This window comes from Lutjanus erythropterus, chromosome 19, assembly GCF_056507025.1.
Source record: "Lutjanus erythropterus isolate fLutEry1 chromosome 19, fLutEry1.hap2, whole genome shotgun sequence".
Lineage (NCBI taxonomy): Eukaryota > Metazoa > Chordata > Actinopteri > Lutjaniformes > Lutjanidae > Lutjanus > Lutjanus erythropterus.
Window position 1 is genome coordinate 26,461,888 of NC_139335.1, and position 19,722 is coordinate 26,481,609.

Sequence of the window (19,722 nt, forward strand, 5' to 3'; positions counted from 1 at the left end):
AACTGATTTCAGATTTTTCAAATGTTGATGTTTTCTCATCTCTTTATTCCCCTCTGACAGTAAACTGAATATCTATAAGTTGTGGACAAAACAAGACATTTGAGGACATCATTTTGGACTTTGACAACATTTTTCACCATTTCATCAACTGACCAACTAATTGATTAATTAAGAAAATAATCTATGTTTAATCAATGATGAAATTAGGCCTAAAAACACTGTATTAGGCTAAACAGTTTCATTATATTTGATATTAAGGTAATCCAAAATGGAAAGTAATGAAGTGACAATACTTTAATATTGTGATACTTGCATTAGGTTGCTGAGTTTTTTTAACAGGTAATTAGTAACTGTATAGGAATACATTTTTAAAGTAACTCTCCCAACCCTGATTGCAACGTGACCTCTGACTTTGTGTGTCTGCTGGGCATGACAAAAAGCACAGACAAATTTCAGGGAAGAGTACAGACACACAGTGCTGAATGTGCTGATTTATGAAAACATCAGATGGTCATCGCCACTGACACCAAAAAGGTGTCAGCATGCTGTTTTCATCTGAATCCTTGCTGTCTGGGTGACAAGACAGATGGATTCAGTCAAGGGCACATGTTCCTTCATTGCACTTTACTTTTATTTGTACTGATATTTTAGGTATTGATAACTATAGATTTGATGAGTGTGTCTTTGTGCAAAGAATGTTTGTGACTTACTTGTCTTGTGATCTATTATGTAATTTGTCTCAGGCCTCTCTTGCAGACTTTCTGGCCTCTTAAGACTCCAAGAAATAAAGCTTGAGGCAACAGGATTTGGCTGAGCTGTTCATAAATACATCAGGATGTCAGATACCAATGTTCTGGGTTGGTGGAACATCCTGAGCACAGCAAGACAATGAGGAGAAAATAATATACAAGCGGAGGACAGGGTCTCTGCAGATTCAGCCACTACTGCACACTTCTAGTGGATCATAAATGTTGACTGAAAGAGATTATGTACTATGAGTCTATACATTGTTTATTAAGGAAAATGTTGTCAATCAACACTCAAGTGAAAATTTACTTAAAGGCATTTTTAACTGGTTATAATACAGTGCTGGACAGGCTATTGCTTTATAGTTATTCTTCATGCCTGCTACTAGGTCAGATTCTCCATGCAGGCAAGTTACAGTTACAGTGAGGAGCACATTAGTCAGTTAAAACGAAGCAGGAGGAGACTTTTATTGAGATCATTTTTATTTATGTTATATTTTGTGGTTATTAAGGTGGAAAGACTTCTGCTTTTGTCCATATTTCTCCTTCAAGAAATGCTGCTGACGGCTCATTGCACTTTTTGTTTTTAGACAATGTTATATGCTTAAAGATATTTCAATAAAGTTTTGTGTTGGAGTTTGTGTTATTCTATTTTTTTTACACCAAGACTTTCAGTTTTACTGTGAACACTGATTCCAAATATCAGTAAATGGTTTCCTTGATGACTGTATCTGTCTGGGAAAAAACATATCAGTCGACCCCATGGCCTTTTAGAGGGCTACAGTCATATCAGTGAAAATGAAACACTGTTGCCTTCTCTATACTCAGTGCATTATTATTACAATCCAAAGCCTCACATCAGAAAATTACACAGTTTTGCTTTATTTAAGAGGGACAGAGAAAATATTCCAATTGCACTTCACAATTTAACACATTCACATGTATATTAGAAGTAGGCTGCATACTTTATCACACAATCCAACATCTGATTGTCAGCAATAAAGCAACTCAAAATAATCATAAGGCGGCATTGAAAGCTGATCTAAAGCATAAAATGTTTACCTCCTGCTCGTGGGCTGTGAAGGTGATATTCATGCCTTAAATAACTTTAATTATTATTCTTGTATATGTTCAATATTAAAATCAAAATAATACTCAAAGATTTCTTTCACTACTTGAATTGCCGTTTTTCCCTCCCTTGCCGCTACGTGCGTCTTGACGTCATTTTGCCGGGAACGCACGGTTTTCTTCATCTACAAGGTACTGTCAAACTGAGTCCAACTTCCTTTTCGCTAAACGCTGAGCTTCCGCCTTACCAGTGTCGTCACTACCTGGTCCTTGTCTATTGGTCTTAGTAACAAAACGGAAACTTTCCGCGCTTTCGTCGGTGAAAGTTCACAAATTGAAGAAGAGTGGCGGGAGCTGTTGTCAACCGGGGGACTGTTATCAAGAAGTAACGCTGATAGCAATTTATAACTCCGCGAGAAACGCACCGGTCGTTGATTGCTGTCTTGACGGGTCTCACAGTGAGATCGTTTCGGTAAGATCCCCTTTGGCGCCAGAGTGTTCTGTATTTACACTCGTTTGCTAGCATGTTGTTTAGCTCGTTACAAAAGGAAGCAGGTGTCCTAGCTTGAACGTTAAGTAGCTTGACATAAACTTGCCCAACTGGAACAGAGATGATAACATATATTATGTCTTACAGAGAAATATAGAAAATAAGAGTATTGCATCAGCTGTTAACACGTAACCTAGTCTAAGTCATAAACAACATTGAGTAGCTTGGGAAGACACTACGTAACCATCTAGGTTAAGTTATAGTAGCTGCTTAGTTGTGATGCAGCATACTGTACAGTGTGTTTTGTAAAGTGAGAAAGAACACAGCAACAGACATGCTAGTTACATGGCTAATGTGCTACAGTAAGTACCGAAGGTTGTCTCTCAAATGTTGGTGGTTGTTATCCATCATACATCCAGTATATTACATTAGTATATGCAAATTGAAGATTTGAATATTTTAACTTTTATCACATTGTTTGGAAGTTGGAACAACAAGGAAAGAAATGGCGTTACCAGTTTTTATTGACTGTAAAGTTATAGTGATCCTAGTCTGATCATTCCTTGACTATTATGACTATATTGGCCTCAAATCTAAACTGAAAAAGGGAATCCTTAAGGCAAAATCCTTTCAAATTGGTGTCTGTAGTCTAATAAGCATCTACTGTAATGGTCCTTGACCTGAAAAAAATGAGATCCTCTGGTATATTACAGCACCAATTGTTCTCTAGCCCACCAGAGCTTACACAGTTTCTAAAGATATGCACCACTTGTCAAATATACTATGACAGAACAAGGATTATTAACACAAGCATAGTCAAATCATTGTTTCTTTCCTGCTCCGTCAAAGCTTTTGCACAGTAGTTAGGGCTGCAACTAACCAATATTTTTATTATTGATTGCAGATCATGTTTATGCTAAAATGTCAAAGAATTTAAAATACTCATGACAGTTTTGCAGAGCTCAAAGTGATTTGCTTCTTCTGTCCAAACAACAGTCCAAAACTCAAAGACTCTGTATTTACTGTCATAAATGGCAAAGCAAAGCAGCATTGCATTTAAGAAGCTGGAACCAGTACTTTTTTAAATGTTTTTGCAAAAAATGTCTGAAACCATGAATATATTATCAAAATGGTTGGTAACTAATTTTCTTTTGATCAATTAATTGTTTAACTGACTAATCATTGTCTATCAAAATGTTAGCTTTCTTTTCAGGTGGTAGTAAGCACAAGTAGTGCAATAGTAATTTGTAGTTCTGATGGTTCTGCCTCATACGGAATGCCTGCTACTATCATACTCTAATCATCATCCCTAACATGTCTTCTGCCTTGTTTCTTGTAGACATGGATTATAAAAGACACAATGGTGGCCCTTTTGTGGGGGGTCAGTCCCAGGCCAAACGGGGCAAAATGGCCACTGAATGGGAGGACAGTCCATCGCAGTTTGAAGAAGAGTTATCCATGTTTGACGAAGCAGAGATGGATACAGAGGAGATGGAGGGGCAGGCAGGCCATGATGTTATCCCCGTAGGTGGGTGTTGCACAGAAAAGCACACAATAGGAGGCATAAGTAAAATGATATTCCTAGTGTAGGAAGAGATTAGTGAGTTATGTAAATGACATGTTAACCTGTTGTAATTATTTGTTTTAAAGGCTTACAGTTAAGTTGTACACCATGCATAACTCCATATTTACTTGATGTACTAAAGCTGTCACAGTCACACGTCGTAGTACCCAACCTGTGTCAAGTCTGTATGCTACATAACTTTCATTTCTATAAATGCAAACTATATACACACTATTTATTAGAATCTAGCTACCTGTAGAATAATAATCATATTTACTTTACAGCTTGATTTTTCTCTTTTTAAGGTATGTAATTCATGTGGCTGGTAGGTTTAACCAACAGACCAACACTCTGTGTGGTTAAACTGATATTTCAGTTATGTTTTGAGTAAATAAAGCATGCTTGACTTTGTCAGCTGGGCCAGGTTTTAGCTCCTCTATCCCATGTGACACTGAAGAATAGGTAATTCATTGCTGGATAGCTTTGTATTGTGAATAATGCAATTTTGTGCTAACATTATAAAGTAACTGTTGAGGTAGTTAACTGTCATTCCAGCAAAATGCACTCACTGGGTTGGCTCATGTTCTGATTATATTCAAACAGCTCTTAAATATACCTGTTGGCATGATGATTAATACACTTTGGTTCTACTTCTGTCTTACCACCCTGTTTCGTCAGGCGACCTCTTCTCAGCAGACCTTAACCCACGCTGGCGCCGCCCCCATGCCCCTCCACTGGACCCATCATCTGACACTTTGGTGTTTCAGCAGATTGATCTCGACTATTATTTAGGTAATCATCAAAGAGTAACTCTGTTGAAGCCAGAAACAAGTTAACAGAAAATAATTCTGTGACATTTACAGCTTTTAACCGTACAACTATGTGGAGATTGTATCACGGAGGGTAGTTCTGAATTCACAAATATATGAGTCTCAGAAGTACAGACCACACTGCCCCATACCAAAAAAATCACAGTTGTCTTCAATTAATTTGACTTTTTTGTTGTTTGGATCTAAATAAAAGTGTAGAACATTCCTACCTGCACAAATGTTGTTACTGTATGTGAGAATAAATTATATTTTAAGTTGGTTTCTACTTTTTTGTTATGCAGGGGCATCAGTGGCTGGCATGCCTGGCCAGTCACAGGGGAAAGTCCCAATCATTCGAATGTTTGGGGTGACAGACAGTGGCAACAGTGTGTGTTGCCATGTTCACGGTTTTGCACCTTACTTCTATGTTCCTGCACCAAGTGGTAAATACTTATCATTATTTTGTCAATATGTAGAATATCGGAACATGAACACTTACTGTATTTTAATGATGCATTTGCGCAATTGTAGTAGTAGCATTGCAGCTGTAGTGTTCAATTACTATTAAATATTCTCTCAGTGGAACACATTTGTCTTTAGTGAGCATGTCACTTTTCTGAATGATTGTAGCCTTGTCATGGTATTATTTCTTAAAAATCCTTTCTGGTGTCCTTTGGAAAGGGTTTACATCTGCTCACCTGGGGGAGTTTAAAAAAGAGCTGAACTCTGTTGTCCTGAAGGACATGAGATCCAATAAGGACAACATCTCCGTCACAGTGTTGGCTGTGGACATCACCCGTAAAGAGAGTGAGTACAAGTGATGTGCAAATGCTCATGTGCATTATTGTTCACTGAATGTAACTTTGTAAAGGAATTCTAAAATACTCAAGTGTTTTCTTTGCTTACTGTGAACTGATAAAATTGGTCTACTCACAAAACACATGCACTTTGATAAAATTAAGTGACTGTGACCACTTTCATCATGATTCTTGGAATTAAGCTTCTTTTTTTCCCTACAGGCATGTATGGTTACCATGGGAAACGCATTCTGGAGTTTTTGCAGATAACCATGGCAACACCTCGTCTCATTGCCCCAGCAAAGAGACTGCTGGAGCAGGGCTTCAAGTTCGGGCCTTTCCCCACACACCATTATCAGTCCTATGAAGCCAACATAGATTTTGAAATAAGGTGTGTGTTTGCAATGCATAAAATGCTGAAGGAGACTTGATACTTGACCATTGAGCTGTTTTTTACACATTTTTTGGTGAACAAATCATTTTTATGCAATGGTTCATACAGGGTTTATTTTGCCATGAAAGTCATGGATTTGTGAGGAATTTGGAGATGTAATTAGTCAAGTCTGGAAAGGTTGTGACAATTAACATGACATTAATCTCTAAATTTATTTTGAACATTGTTTGTGTGCTCATAGCTCACAATGGGCACTGTTGCAGTGCTGCTTGAGAGTGCACCCAGTGCATTTTGTGTTCATATAAGCAAATAAATCATTGTGGATTTACCACAATGATATATTTGACTGCCTGCCTATATTTTGTTATTTATATATAATGCATATTAATGTAATGTAATATGTAAGATATTTGTACCTCAGAGTATATTTATCAAGACTGATATGTTTATTTATTTTTCTGAAGTTAAACCTGGTGTTTTTATCTTTGTCAGGCTAAACAAGCTGTTTACAGTTCTTAGTCCTCTGAGTCACTTTAAAGCCATATTCTTATTAAATTTATTACACAGTATGTTGTTTGTCTGTTTACATGCACATATACAGGAGCAACATTGAAATGTCACTAATTTTAGTCCTGAAATTTTGGCTCCAAATGATGTCAAGAAAGCTTGGTAGCTGTTGCAGATCTTTCTTACAAGACAGCTGGTCAGTAAATGCAACACTAAAACTGTATTTTCCAGCTTAATGAGCCTCTCTGTGTTCTCAGGTTTATGGTAGACAGTGATGTGGTGGGATGCTGCTGGATTGAACTTCCCAAAGGCAAGTACAGAGTGCGTGAAGAGAAGAGCATGGGGGACACGGATTCTCAGTACCCTGGCAAGGTAGATGAAGTTCAAACCTCATTATATACTCTCGTCAATCGGTAGAAGAAGTGGCTGTGATGCCACAAGGGTCAACAGTTCACTTCATAGTGTCTTCATAAAAAAAATCTGTTCTATCAGGATTTTACCAAAAGTGCTCATTAAGTTTCTCCCCCTGCTTTTGTCCTTCAGGTGTCCCTGTCTCAGTATGAGGTGGATGTGGGATGGACAGATTTAATAAGTCACGCTGCAGAGGGAGACTGGCAGAGGATCGCACCGCTCAGGGTCCTCAGCTTTGACATTGAGTGTGCAGGAAGGAAAGGTGTGTTTCTTTCTTTCACTCTGGCTTTCTTATCATACAGCATGCAAACTATAATCCCCAACATAGTGTTTGTCTTTGTGGCCTGATCACACTTGATGACAAGCAAATGCAGAGGTTGACATTGCTGTTAAATCTTTTCTTTTCAGGAATCTTTCCAGAGGCAGACAAAGACCCTGTGATTCAGATAGCATCTATGGTGCAGCGGCAGGGTGAGACAGAGCCTTTCATTCGCACCGTGTTCACCCTCCAGTCCTGTGCCAGCATCGTGGGCTCTCAGATATTGTGCTTCACACAGGAGAAACAGCTACTGCAGGTAAACACACTGGTGTTAGTAAGCCACTGAAAAACAAATATTCTGACACATTTTCCTTGTTCCCTTTTTCAGTGTCTTGTTCATCATTTGTGTTGCTTTATGCCTGTCTGAACAGAGCTGGGCAGAGTTTTTGAGGACAGTGGACCCAGACATCATCACTGGATACAACATTCAAAATTTTGACTTTCCCTACTTGCTCAACAGGGCAGCTGCTTTAAAGGTTAGATGGAGCTAAATTTGTCTACTATGTCCATGCAATTCCAACGCCTAAAATCACCAGATTAAGAATAATGCACCTAAATGATCTGAGGGAATGTATTTGTAGTAAAAATATTTCAAATTTTGCTGTTCTGTTTGCAAGCAGGCACTCCCTTTCCCTCTCTTTTTACTCAATGAAGCACGTTCTTTTGTGTTTAGGTGAATCTCTTTCCCTACCTTGGCCGTGTGCGAGGCATCAAGTCAGTCTTGCGAGACCTCAACTTCCAGAGCAAGCAGATGGGCCGCAGAGAAAACAAGACCATTAACATGGAGGGCCGGGTTCAGTTTGATCTGCTGCAGGTCAGCTTCAACTGCAGGGACATGCTATTGTAAATCATAACCTCAACAAGATTTAAGTTGGTATACAGTTAGTATGTGGTGCATTGTTTAGGTAAGAAGGTCCAAAACTATACACCGAGTACAGTCCGACTGATGTGTTTCTCCCAGGTTCTCCTCAGGGACTATAAACTACGTTCGTATACACTGAATGCTGTGAGTTTCCACTTCCTGCAAGAACAGAAGGAGGATGTGCAGCACTCCATCATCACTGATCTGCAGGTAAAGCACAAACCAGTAATCTTGTTACATCTGAAAGAGAGCTGGGGCCTTATTACAGAAACTTCTGAAGTCTAATATCCTTTCTTATCTCAGTTTAGGATGACATTTAGGATTTTTGGTATTACAGAAACCTGTTTCCTAACTGCATTTAGGAAAACATCCTATCTTAGGATAGGAATTTAGCCATTATGGAAACATTAAATTAGGAATCCTAAGTATCAACTCCCAAGATGATTAATTTTGAATTTGATCGATATGCTGCGTCCCTTCAAATCCTTATCATTGGCCGGTAATTGGCAAGAAAACCTCCCAAACATTTCCAAAAAGGTGGTGCTTCCTTTCCTCCAAGATACAGTTAATACCTTTCACTCATTGAACGTCCACCTTTTTTTGTTCATTCACAGGCTAGCCAGTGACCAGTGAAGTGAGACAGCTGTTGTCTTGGATACAGGCAGTCTTGTGTATGTTTGAACACAGATACAGGCATGACGGGAAGAGTACTGACTGAAGACTCATGTTTACATCTCTAGTTAGGACTTCCTAAGTTAGATAAGATGTGAGTTCTGAGATAGGATAGAGCACAGCCATGAGTTAAGGAATTATTTCTGTAATTGGACAATATGGTTTTTCCTATCTTGGAAACTTAAGTTAAATTAGGACAAGCACATGGGAATTTGTTGCGTATCATTCTTTTTTTCATGTATCCTTCCCCCTCCTTTCCTCCATCACAGAATGGCAATGAACAGACACGTCGTCGTTTGGCTGTGTACTGCCTGAAAGACGCCTACCTCCCATTGCGCTTGCTGCAGAAGCTGATGTGTGTGATCAACTACATGGAGATGGCCAGAGTGACAGGTGTGCCTCTCACCTACCTGCTCTCAAGAGGACAGCAGATCAAAGTTGTCTCTCAGCTGCTGCGACAGGTAACAAAGCCAAACGCAGGGGACTGTTACTGTATTGGCACATTCATATTTAAGGCTGGAAACTAAGTGTCTTTGTGCATGTTTTAGGCCATGAAACAGGACCTGGTCATGCCTGTTGTAAAGACAGAGGGAGGAGAAGACTACACTGGAGCGACTGTTATTGAGCCAGAGAAAGGGTATGTACATCTGCTGTTGGTGTGAACGTATGACTGACTTCTATTTGGGCTGTGTAAGTTTCTCATATACCGCTATATCACCACCTTCTTCTCTGTGCAGGTATTACAGTGTTCCTATTGCCACCTTGGATTTCTCCTCCTTGTATCCGTCCATCATGATGGCTCACAATCTGTGCTACACCACCCTGCTGCAGAAAGGCTCTGTGGAGAAACTGGGGTGAGCAGTTTTTTTTGTTAATGTGTGGTTATCTTGAAATATCCACAATGAATTAAATTTTGTTTTGTGTCAATTTCCCATCTGAATTTAACCATTTAGGGGAAAAAAATCCTCAGATATGGTAGTTTTGAAGTTTAAAATGGCTCTGAATAGCTTTAGTTTCCCTAAACTTTGTCGTCTTCTTCTTCTTATTATTATTATTGTTGTTTTAAAATTTAACCTTAATTTTACCAGGAATGTTCTGAATCTCTTTTTCAATGGACTCCTGGCCAAGACAAGCAGCAATAAAAAGTTCCACAGTCAGTGTGGGCTTAAGGAATGATGTACATAATTTGTCCATGAGACCGAAGGTTACAACTACTGATTATTTTGTTCAGTAGAGAGGCAGCTCATGTGATATGGGTTTATAAAGAAAAATGTTCCAGTGCTCCATTCTGCTCTTGTACAAGACAGACCAACTTATGCAAACTGGAGTGATGTTTGCGGAAACTCAAATCAGGCACAAATTGTAATGCAGCATGGTACTCGAAATCTAAAATTTTCAAAGATTTATTGGCAAAAAACATCTCTTGAAATAATTCTTTTTTCTGGCTCCAGCAGAAAAACAGCATTTCTGTGACTGAAACATAACTTTACTGAGTTGTTTCATAAGACATCAATATAATGTTTAAAGGACAGGACATTGTCTGTCTTCTAGGAAAAACCCTAAGTTGTACAAAATATAATATAGCCAGTCTTCTTGTGGATAGTCTTGTTTGCTTCTGTAGGTCACATAGAGGCATCAGTATTAAATTGAGACTGTTGTATAACCAGTTAAAAACTCCTTGTAGTAGCTTTAATAACCAGTTAAACACCTAAAATGCTCAAATGTGTCTCCGTCTAGTATTAACATGATGAACTAATACCTAATGTGCTTCTGTGTCTGCAGCCTCTCACCAGAGGAGTTCATCAAGACTCCGACTGGCGATATGTTTGTGAAGAGCTCTGTCAGAAAAGGACTTCTGCCTGAGATCCTGGAGAACTTGCTGTCTGCCAGAAAGAGGTTCGAACATTCAGACATTTTAGCTCCAGCAGATGATATAGAACAGATGCTGTGCTCTGGTATAATAAATCAGTCAAACGTGGCTTCCTTCTCAGCTTGTCTTACTGTCCATCTTCAGGGCCAAAGCAGAGCTAAAGAAGGAAACTGACCCTTTTAAGAGGCAGGTGCTGGACGGCCGACAGCTGGCCCTCAAAATCAGCGCAAACTCCGTCTATGGCTTCACAGGTGCCCAGGTGGGCAAGCTGCCCTGCCTCGAGATCTCACAGGTGAGAATTTGACTCTCATGCTGGTATTATAAAGTCTAACAACAAGTGACTGCAAGTAAGTTGTCAACCACTACACATATCAGACATTTACAATTCTGGCCTAACACAACAGTTTTGCATTCTTGCTAAAAAAAAAAAAAAAAGCCCCTCTCCCCCGTTTGTGGTGCTTCAAGATGTTCATCGCAGATGTGAAATCAGAGCATGAACGGTAAACACCAGAGATGTAGAGCAAAGTCTGGTGTTGAAATAGAAACCACAGAGCAGGTGGGAATCTAAAGAATTACAGTAGGTGTGAAAATGAAGCACAACAGTCTGTGTTTCTCGCTATTTTGAGAAAGGTTGACTTACTTAGTTTCACAGCACCGTCTCTGGTGTTTTGGAATAAAATGCTATGCTCAGTGGCTCCGTCTACTATTAACATGATGAACTAATATCTTGCAGTTGTTGAAACTCATGGTCTGTAAGCCACTTTTCCTAGGGTGGCAAAGTCATGGCCCGCTCTACTCTGCCTCTGGTTGGATAGTGCTTGTTGTGTTTGTTGGGTAGTTTGAAGGCATGACAAGTGAGAGTATTTTGGCCTGTAATGTAGCTGATGATGATGTTGCTCAATAGCCTGTGATGGCTTACTCCAACAGCACAAATCATTTAATGATGAACTTATTTGAACCTTTCCTTTTGTTTTCATTCAGAGCGTTACTGGTTTTGGAAGACAGATGATCGAGCAAACCAAACAGCTGGTTGAATCCAAGTACACCATTTCCAATGGTTATCAAGGTGATGCCAAGGTGAGCAATACATGTAGTTGCACACCACCAGTACTGACCCAGACTCCTCTATGTTTCTTTTCTTTTTTGCTTGTTAACTTTTTTATTAACAAATCCACGTTATTTATATGCATAAATACTGTCTATGAGTTTTGAGCTGACTAAAGGTATAGAAGCTGCCTGATATTTTCAAGGACCCCCTTTTTGTGTTTCATTTTTTTCTTTTTTAAAATATCTTTTAAAGGTAATTTATGGAGACACAGACTCTGTCATGGTTAAGCTCGGAGTTGCCACGGTAAGAGAGGCCATGGATATCGGCAAGGAGGCAGCAGAGTGGGTATCATCCCATTTCGTACAGCCCATCAAACTGGAGTTTGAGAAGGTATGATTTCTGGCCTCTTCATGTATCAAACCAATTCTCAGAAGTAATTTTATCATCTGTGGAAGTTGTGATTGAAGTGTTTGTCTTTTAATTGGGATTGTTAGATTGGGTGGGCACATCTGAGTGCTGGAATAACAGCAGCACTCATGAAATAACATGGTAATACTTTATAATAATCACCAGTGATAAATGGTGAATTGATAGTTGATTAAACTTTAGTTTGTTAGTTTACTGTTAACAAACATTAAAATGTTTATATATTCTTTATAAATCATTTATTAAGTAATTGTAAAGTTTTGTAAACAACTGCAACTTTATAATGATCATCCAAATAGTCTTTATAGGTACACCACACAGTATATATTAACCATTTGCAAAGTGTGAACATCAGTTGGCACTTTACAATTGCCATCCAGACAATAGACACCATGTTGTCGCGCCCAGCGCGTCAAATCTGGCAGTTTAACTATGATGCTGTTGTGTCATGTAGTGCATGTGTGACCAGCCTGTTCTCATCCCCAGCGCACTTCCACAGTCAAGTTAGCAATAATAAATATACAGCTTCTGAGTAGACTTTAAAAAAGGTAACAAAACTACTTCCTTTGGTTTAGGAAAAGATGATGCTTTGGCTTAACAAAATAAGTATGATACATAAGTTCATATACATAAGTAATGCTGTAATCGTCATCCAAATAATTTTATAGACTGTTTACAATCATTAACCATTAACAAAGTTTTAGAAATCTGTTTCATCTCTCTATGAAATGATTTCTTAAAGGTTTCCAATTGATTGGGTAATCATTAACAAATACTCACTATAGTATGTAAAATGTTATGTGTGCAACAATAAACTGATAAACTAATTTATTTAGAATGTCTCTTATCAGCTGTGATAAATATATAACTTATATAATTCTAGTTATACAAACTAATGGGCAGTTTTAGCATTACCAATAATTAGTACAACATTAACTTTCATTTAATTGTTTAACCTTGAAATAACTATTAACTTAACTTTAATGGTTAATATAAAGTATTATGGAATCAGGCAACAGTCTTAAATTGCAGCAAACCAGGTTTGGGACAGCAGGAGAGTTGAAACGTGCTCTCAGCTAATAAGATGTTACTTTTTTGTCACTTGCACAGGTGTACTACCCTTACCTGCTGATCAATAAGAAGCGCTACGCAGGCCTCTATTTCTCCTCCAGTGCAGACACACATGACAAGATGGACTGTAAAGGCATTGAGACAGTCCGCAGAGACAACTGCCCTCTGGTGGCTAACCTTATCAACACCTGCCTGCAGAAAATCCTTATAGACAGGTATACAAACACATACATTCTGTGCATAAAGCCATAGGGTTGTGCTGATAGATGATGCCATTGTCCATCGTGATGCCTGACAGTCATCGACCACTGAGCCCTCTACATCATGATTTAAAGCTCCTTGCTCCTGATTGAACTGATCATGAAATGTAAAAGTCTAACAGGGTGTAACACTTAACCTTAACTTTTTAATCTGTGCGATCTTGCAACTGTTTTATCAGATTTTTGGCTTCTAAAAAGGTTTACGCTTAACGTACATTTTCTGCCCACTTTCTGGTTTATTCCCACATAACTGATTCTTAACCACACTGGGACCTGTTCATTTGTTGTAAAAGTTATCACAGCTGATATGTTTTGGGTTTTTTTTCATCAGGGATCCCCAGGGTGCTGTGGATCATGCCAAAGAAGTGATCTCAGACCTGCTGTGCAACCGCATTGACATCAGCCAGCTGGTCATCACCAAGGAGCTAACGCGAACCGCCCAGGAGTACGCTGGCAAACAGGCGCACGTGGAGCTGGCTGAGAGGTCTGATTAACCAGAGTAACCTCACTTATCTTATTTAAAATCACACTCAAAGGGAAAATGTTCGTATGTATGTGTGTGGTAAGGGTGAACTGACCATTTAATATTGATGTTTTACAGAATGAGGAAGAGAGATGCTGGCAGCGCTCCAAACCTGGGAGACAGAGTTCCATATGTCATCATCAAGGCTGCAAAAGGAGCTGCCGCATACATGAAGTCGGAGGTCTGTGGTGTCGTATTTGATTAGCATGCTTTTCATTTGTCCATTCCACTTTTCTGCTTTTATCCTATAACAGGTTTTGGGAGGTGCGTCATGGGGGCTCTAGACAGGGGAGACTCAGTTAATGGAAGTGAAAAATTAATACATTAGTTATCAAAAGGAAATCATATAGAATAGTCTAAATGTGTGTGATTTGGTTAAAGAGATAGTTCAGAGACATCCAGGATTTGAGTGAAACTAACCAAGTAAAGTAAGACTTTGAAAACTACCCATCCATCCTGATGTTAATCCTAATTCTTCCACATGTTGCTTCAGGACCCAATCTATGTGCTGGAGAACAACATTCCCATCGACACACAATACTACCTGGAGCAGCAGCTGTCCAAGCCCCTGCTGAGAATATTTGAGCCCATCCTGGGAGAGAGCAAGGCAGAGAGTGTTCTGCTCAGTGAGTCTACACACACACACACACACACACACACACACACACACACACACACACACACACACACACACACATACATATCATAGTGTTTAGTTTTAGAGCATTTTCACACCTGGAAGTCAGTTTCAGGTTTTCTTTAGCTTGTATACATTTGATCCAGTTGGTTTTGGTTTCACATTGAACTTACACAAGAACTATACAAGACATACCTATGTCCTGTCATCATCACCCAGGTGAGCTGAGTCTCCCTTAGGGGCGGGAATCTCATGGCACTTCATGATTGAATTTGATTTGGGTTCAGAGGGCTACATGTGATTATAAAACAATTATTGATGTGTCAAAATGATTTTTTAAAATGATTTTTTCTCACTGTTAGAACTTTTGACTTTAAGACATGCCATATTTATAGTGAAGAAATGAACTCTATAGTTATATTATCCTCTTGGAATAATTGAAAATTGTGAAGTTATTGGACCAAAAGTCAGTTGAACAGGCTTACAGATCCCTCCTTTGATTTCGACCATTAAAACTGAAAGCTCATTTCGATCGATTTTCTAGTCAATATTGAAATTGTGACCCCCATACTCAGCTTGTCATTTCAGGTAGAATTTGTGATTCTCCCACAACTCTGCTGTGAAGAATGTGGGGCGTCATAGTAACATAGCATTACCAGGGAGTTTTTAGTCCTCTTGCCATTTTGATAATCAATGATAATCAGTCATAATCATTTTGAGTCATTTACTTTGTAAAAACATTTTCATCTAGAATATTATATATTGATTATATTATATTAAGACAGTAAACTGAATATCTTTGGGTTGTGGACAAAACAATTCATTTGAGGATGTCATTTGAACTGACTTGAAACACTGATCAACATTTTTCACAATTTTCTGACATTTTATGGACCAAACAATGAACTGATTAATAGAGAAATTGATCAACAGATTAATCGGCGATGAAAATAATTACTGGAAAGAGTTGAAAAATAGGTCCACATGTTATTACACCTTGTGGTTCATTGATATTCCTGCTCTCTCCGTGTAAAAAGTGCCCTAGATTTGCTAATTAATAAATGACACTAGGCATTTTTTAAGCTATATGACTAAATGTTGATTTTGATTTTGCTGTGACCTTTCAGAGGGCGACCACACGCGCTGTAAGACTGTGTTGACCTCGAAGATCGGGGGGCTCATGGCATTTGCTCAGAAGAGGAGCACCTGCATCGGCTGCAAAGCTGTGCTCAAGACGGATGGTGCGTGTGAGCTAGAATTTTAAGATGTGGTTTCCTAATTTAATATCCACTTAATGAGGTTAGCAGCCACTTTTTTGGTGGGAGCGGTTTAAAGGAGCTTTTTGTGTGACATCTAAACTGTCTTACTGCAGCGGCTGTGTGTGATTTCTGTAAGAAGAAGGAGTCTGAGCTCTACCAGAAAGAGGTAGGCAAGATGACACGTGATTTCATACTTTAATATGTTGGTTTTCATCAGTAACAGGGCTACACTTATATCTGTAATGTCTTATTTTAAGGAATGACTGTCTGTAATTAATTGTCATATGAACTGACATGAAGTGTATTACATTGGGTTAAACACGGCCAACACCTATTGTAATATAAAATCAACTTTAGTCCCATTTTGTCATTTACTTTTGGGCTGCTAGCATGCTAGCATGTTGGTTAAGTTGTGATTTCTTTTCAAGTTGACTGCTCCAGTAAAGCACCAACAGTTCTTTATTAGATTGTTTTTAAATTTCTTAATATAAGAATTAAAGGGTTAATAATGTTTCCTCTGTCGTGTCTAACATTTTGGTAATGAATTACAGATCTTCCACCTGAACACACTGGAGGAGCGTTTCTCTCGCCTCTGGACTCAGTGTCAGCGTTGTCAAGGCTCCCTCCATGAGGACGTGCTCTGTACCAGGTACATATACAACATATATTTATTATAACTGTGTGTTTACATGCAGTAGCAGTCCTTCATGTCCAGTGACACTGTCCCTCCCAACTCCTCTGCAGCCGGGATTGTCCCATCTTTTACATGAGGAAGAAGGTTCAGAAAGATTTGGATGACCAGAGTAAGCTGGTGGGTCGCTTTGGATGGTGAGGCACACACGCACTTCTGTACCTCATCTCAGATGGTCTTGGACTCTTATCGTCTCACTTTGTTTCTACACTTACCTTGGTGTTTGTAAAAAATGCATATATCACACCATTTCTATGTTTTCTACTTTGAATACACTGACATTATTTGTCTTTTTGTAAAATAAAATCAAAAAGCAATCTATTCTTTTTGTGCTGTCATGTATGACCACTACTAAATTAAGTCATTGCAAGAGTTGTATTGTAAGTAACACCATTTACATACAGGATGCTGAACCACCCTAGGCAGTAAATATACACGTGACATATCCTGTGTGTGAAGAAGTTTACAGTATATGAACCTGCCTGCTGAGCTTCACATGTGTGCATAGCCCAATCTTAATTTGGCGTCAAAGTAAAAGTGCGTATTTTGACAGAAACGAAAAGAGGAACTTCATTGCCGTCCTCTTCAGTTATTGTCTGTGTCAACCCTCATGAACCACATCTCTTTCTCACCACTGATTGGGAAATTCAGAACACACACCCTGATGGTTTCTAATTTTTGGTGCACTGAGGAGGGAAAATGGAGGTAGTGTTTGTTCTCTTTTATTGAAAGGCATAAAAAAAAAGAGATCAGACCAGAACTGGTGAAAATGCACCGCAGTCTCTACATTGATTGTTTGAGATAAGTTCTTCTCATGTCCGGTATCAACTTTGTAAACATATTACCAGTAAAGATCCAACAGATGAGGCAAGACATAAAAGCTAAACACATTTAATTGTTCATTACAAGTCCTGGAGGGAGCACCAGAACACCGACAGAAGTGTTGATGTGATGTAAAAACTTTATTTGATCACAAATCCTGATGTTTTGCTGTGATTCATTGGTGTGTCAGTGAAGTGAATGAACTACACTGCTATCTATGGAAACCCATTTCTGATCATCTAATCTGATTATGAGACATTTTGTCAAAATAATGGCTTAGAATCTAAAATAATGATTTAGTATTTCAAAATACTGAGGTTGTATCTCAAAAAATGATTTATAATCTTAACATAATGAGAAACATTCAATAGAACTACATACAAGGCATTATTTTTAGATACTAAGTCATCTTTTGATATGAAAAACATATACTGTAAATGTGCACTAATTAATAATACAATTGATATATTTTCACCATTAAGGACAAGACTGTAATATTAAATTTCATGCAATAAGTCAGTCTTATCATTGCCCCCCAACACTGACAAAATAAGTTATATTAACTCACTGTATTTCAAGTAAAAGCACACCTCAAAGTAATCACATTATTGGTGCAGTATCTAATGTTACTTAAGATTTTATTTGTATATGGTCCAAATTCTTTTAGATGTGGGGCAAAGTATACATTCAAAGCAAAAATCTATTTCTATTTATGAAGAAGACGAGGTAACTAGATTTTAATTATTTTGTATTGAGTTAAATGCAATTTCACTGAAAAATATGTAGTTAAATATTTAAATTTTCTTAGTGCTTACATTGCTTAAGGCTTATGCTTTATCTATATTTGGATATTTCGGTTTTTGGTTGTGATAATTTTAACTAACTTAACTAACTGTGAGAACCACTTAACTCTAAGAAGTCAACTTTTCATGGTGTGAGAAAAAACAGCCTGTTTTCAGCTTTGTGACGATGCATTTTCCAACTAATCCAAGAGGGTTTTTAAATAGTTTATTCAGTTTGAGGAGAAGTAGAATTTTCTCAACACAGAGGAACGCTTCATCCTTCAATTCATCACAAAGATTCAAAATCACCACATTTGGAAATAGATGGTTTTCACTGGATATGAAGGTTATAAAAAACTGTAATCTGAAAAGTAACCAGTGACTGAAACTGTCAGACAAATGTAGTGAAGAACATTTGCCTCTGAAATGAAGTGGAGCAGAAGTATAGCTGCATGAAATGGACATACTCAAGTTAAGTACAAGTACCTCCAATTTATACTTAAAGACAGTACTTGAGTGAATGTACTTAGTTACATTTCACCACTGCTTTAATGTGCAACCCTTGCAATCCTCTCACTCCATTTTTGTTTATTTTGGAGGCTTGTTATTGCCACAAAATGTCAAATATCAGTAGGATTTATAAGGTGTAAGAGGTTTTACTTAATGCTGGAAATAAAACTCAACTTTTCACGACCAATGTCCTTCAACTGATTTTAATGTGAAAACTGTCAGGGATCATCAGAATTTCATGACTTTTACTTGTGACTTGCTTGACTCTCACCATTGTCACTTGGGACTTACATGAGACTTGCACGTGTGCGACTTACTCCCACCTCTGGTATTTATTACCACATGCTACATGCTCTAGTGAGTGTTTCAGAAAGCAGGTTTGGTGGCTTTTTAAGCCTGAGATGAGAGAAACTCTGGGTTTTGTTTCAGAACAAAAGATGACTTAAACTCTGGCTCAGAGTTTCAATGGTAACCGATTCTGTGAAGCTAATCTGCTCACTACAAGGCTTCTTCAAGTTTCTCTCTGACTCCTTCCCTCCTGACAAGCCTAAAAAAAAGCCGTCTGACACAATATCAAAGAACATATCGGAATGCATTATTATTCAGAAGTTCAGAAAAATTTAAATCCTGCTTAGAAATTATGTCATCACAAGACTGTCCTCAACATGACTACAATAACATGACAACATGACATCAATCAGTAACATGGTGGAGTCATCCTCAGCTCAGAATCAAATCTTTACATTAATATCACTTGTGACTCTTTGGGCATTAAAACAGCTGTCAGGTTGTCAACTGCTTCTGCTGCATTAACACATATACTGTACATTACTATAGGAATCACTGTTTAAATCAAACTAAATCTAATCTAATTTTCTGAGTGAGGATGACTGTGGTGATCTGTATCCCAATAAATTATCCAGATGAGGACAAACACATTAATGCAAGGTGTAACACTGGAGGTAGTCTGGCTTCTTCTGAAACTGGACTAAATGTAGTTTAAAAGTTAGGTTTTGACTATCGGCTGCATTTGTCTTCATGGTGAAATATTTATACATGTTGCAACATAGAATGCTGTTGAGCAAGATTATTTAAATGTAGGCCTAAAACAGATGTTGAAAAATGTACAGCCTGTTTGAACTGAGACCCCTGCAAAAACATTATTACTGGGTCATAGTATTGAA

The 19,722-nt window shown here is 38.2% G+C and overlaps 1 protein-coding gene across 1 annotated transcript; it reads left to right on the forward strand.

Annotated features, from left to right (window-relative positions):
• The first annotated feature begins 2,077 nt into the window (after window positions 1-2,077).
• Window positions 2,078-16,745, forward strand: pold1 (polymerase (DNA directed), delta 1, catalytic subunit). Its single transcript, XM_084744445.1, has 27 exons — window positions 2,078-2,286; window positions 3,644-3,832; window positions 4,547-4,660; window positions 4,980-5,120; window positions 5,359-5,484; window positions 5,697-5,865; window positions 6,633-6,747; window positions 6,919-7,048; window positions 7,195-7,361; window positions 7,477-7,581; window positions 7,779-7,919; window positions 8,067-8,177; window positions 8,909-9,100; window positions 9,188-9,276; window positions 9,377-9,493; window positions 10,422-10,535; window positions 10,654-10,801; window positions 11,491-11,586; window positions 11,810-11,947; window positions 13,094-13,269; window positions 13,646-13,798; window positions 13,916-14,018; window positions 14,331-14,463; window positions 15,602-15,715; window positions 15,847-15,899; window positions 16,285-16,382; window positions 16,478-16,745. The coding sequence occupies exons 2-27, from the start codon at window positions 3,646-3,648 to the stop codon at window positions 16,563-16,565; spliced, it is 3,318 nt and encodes a 1,105-aa protein (XP_084600571.1). The 5' UTR covers window positions 2,078-2,286; window positions 3,644-3,645; the 3' UTR covers window positions 16,566-16,745.
• The last annotated feature ends 2,977 nt before the right edge of the window (window positions 16,746-19,722 follow it).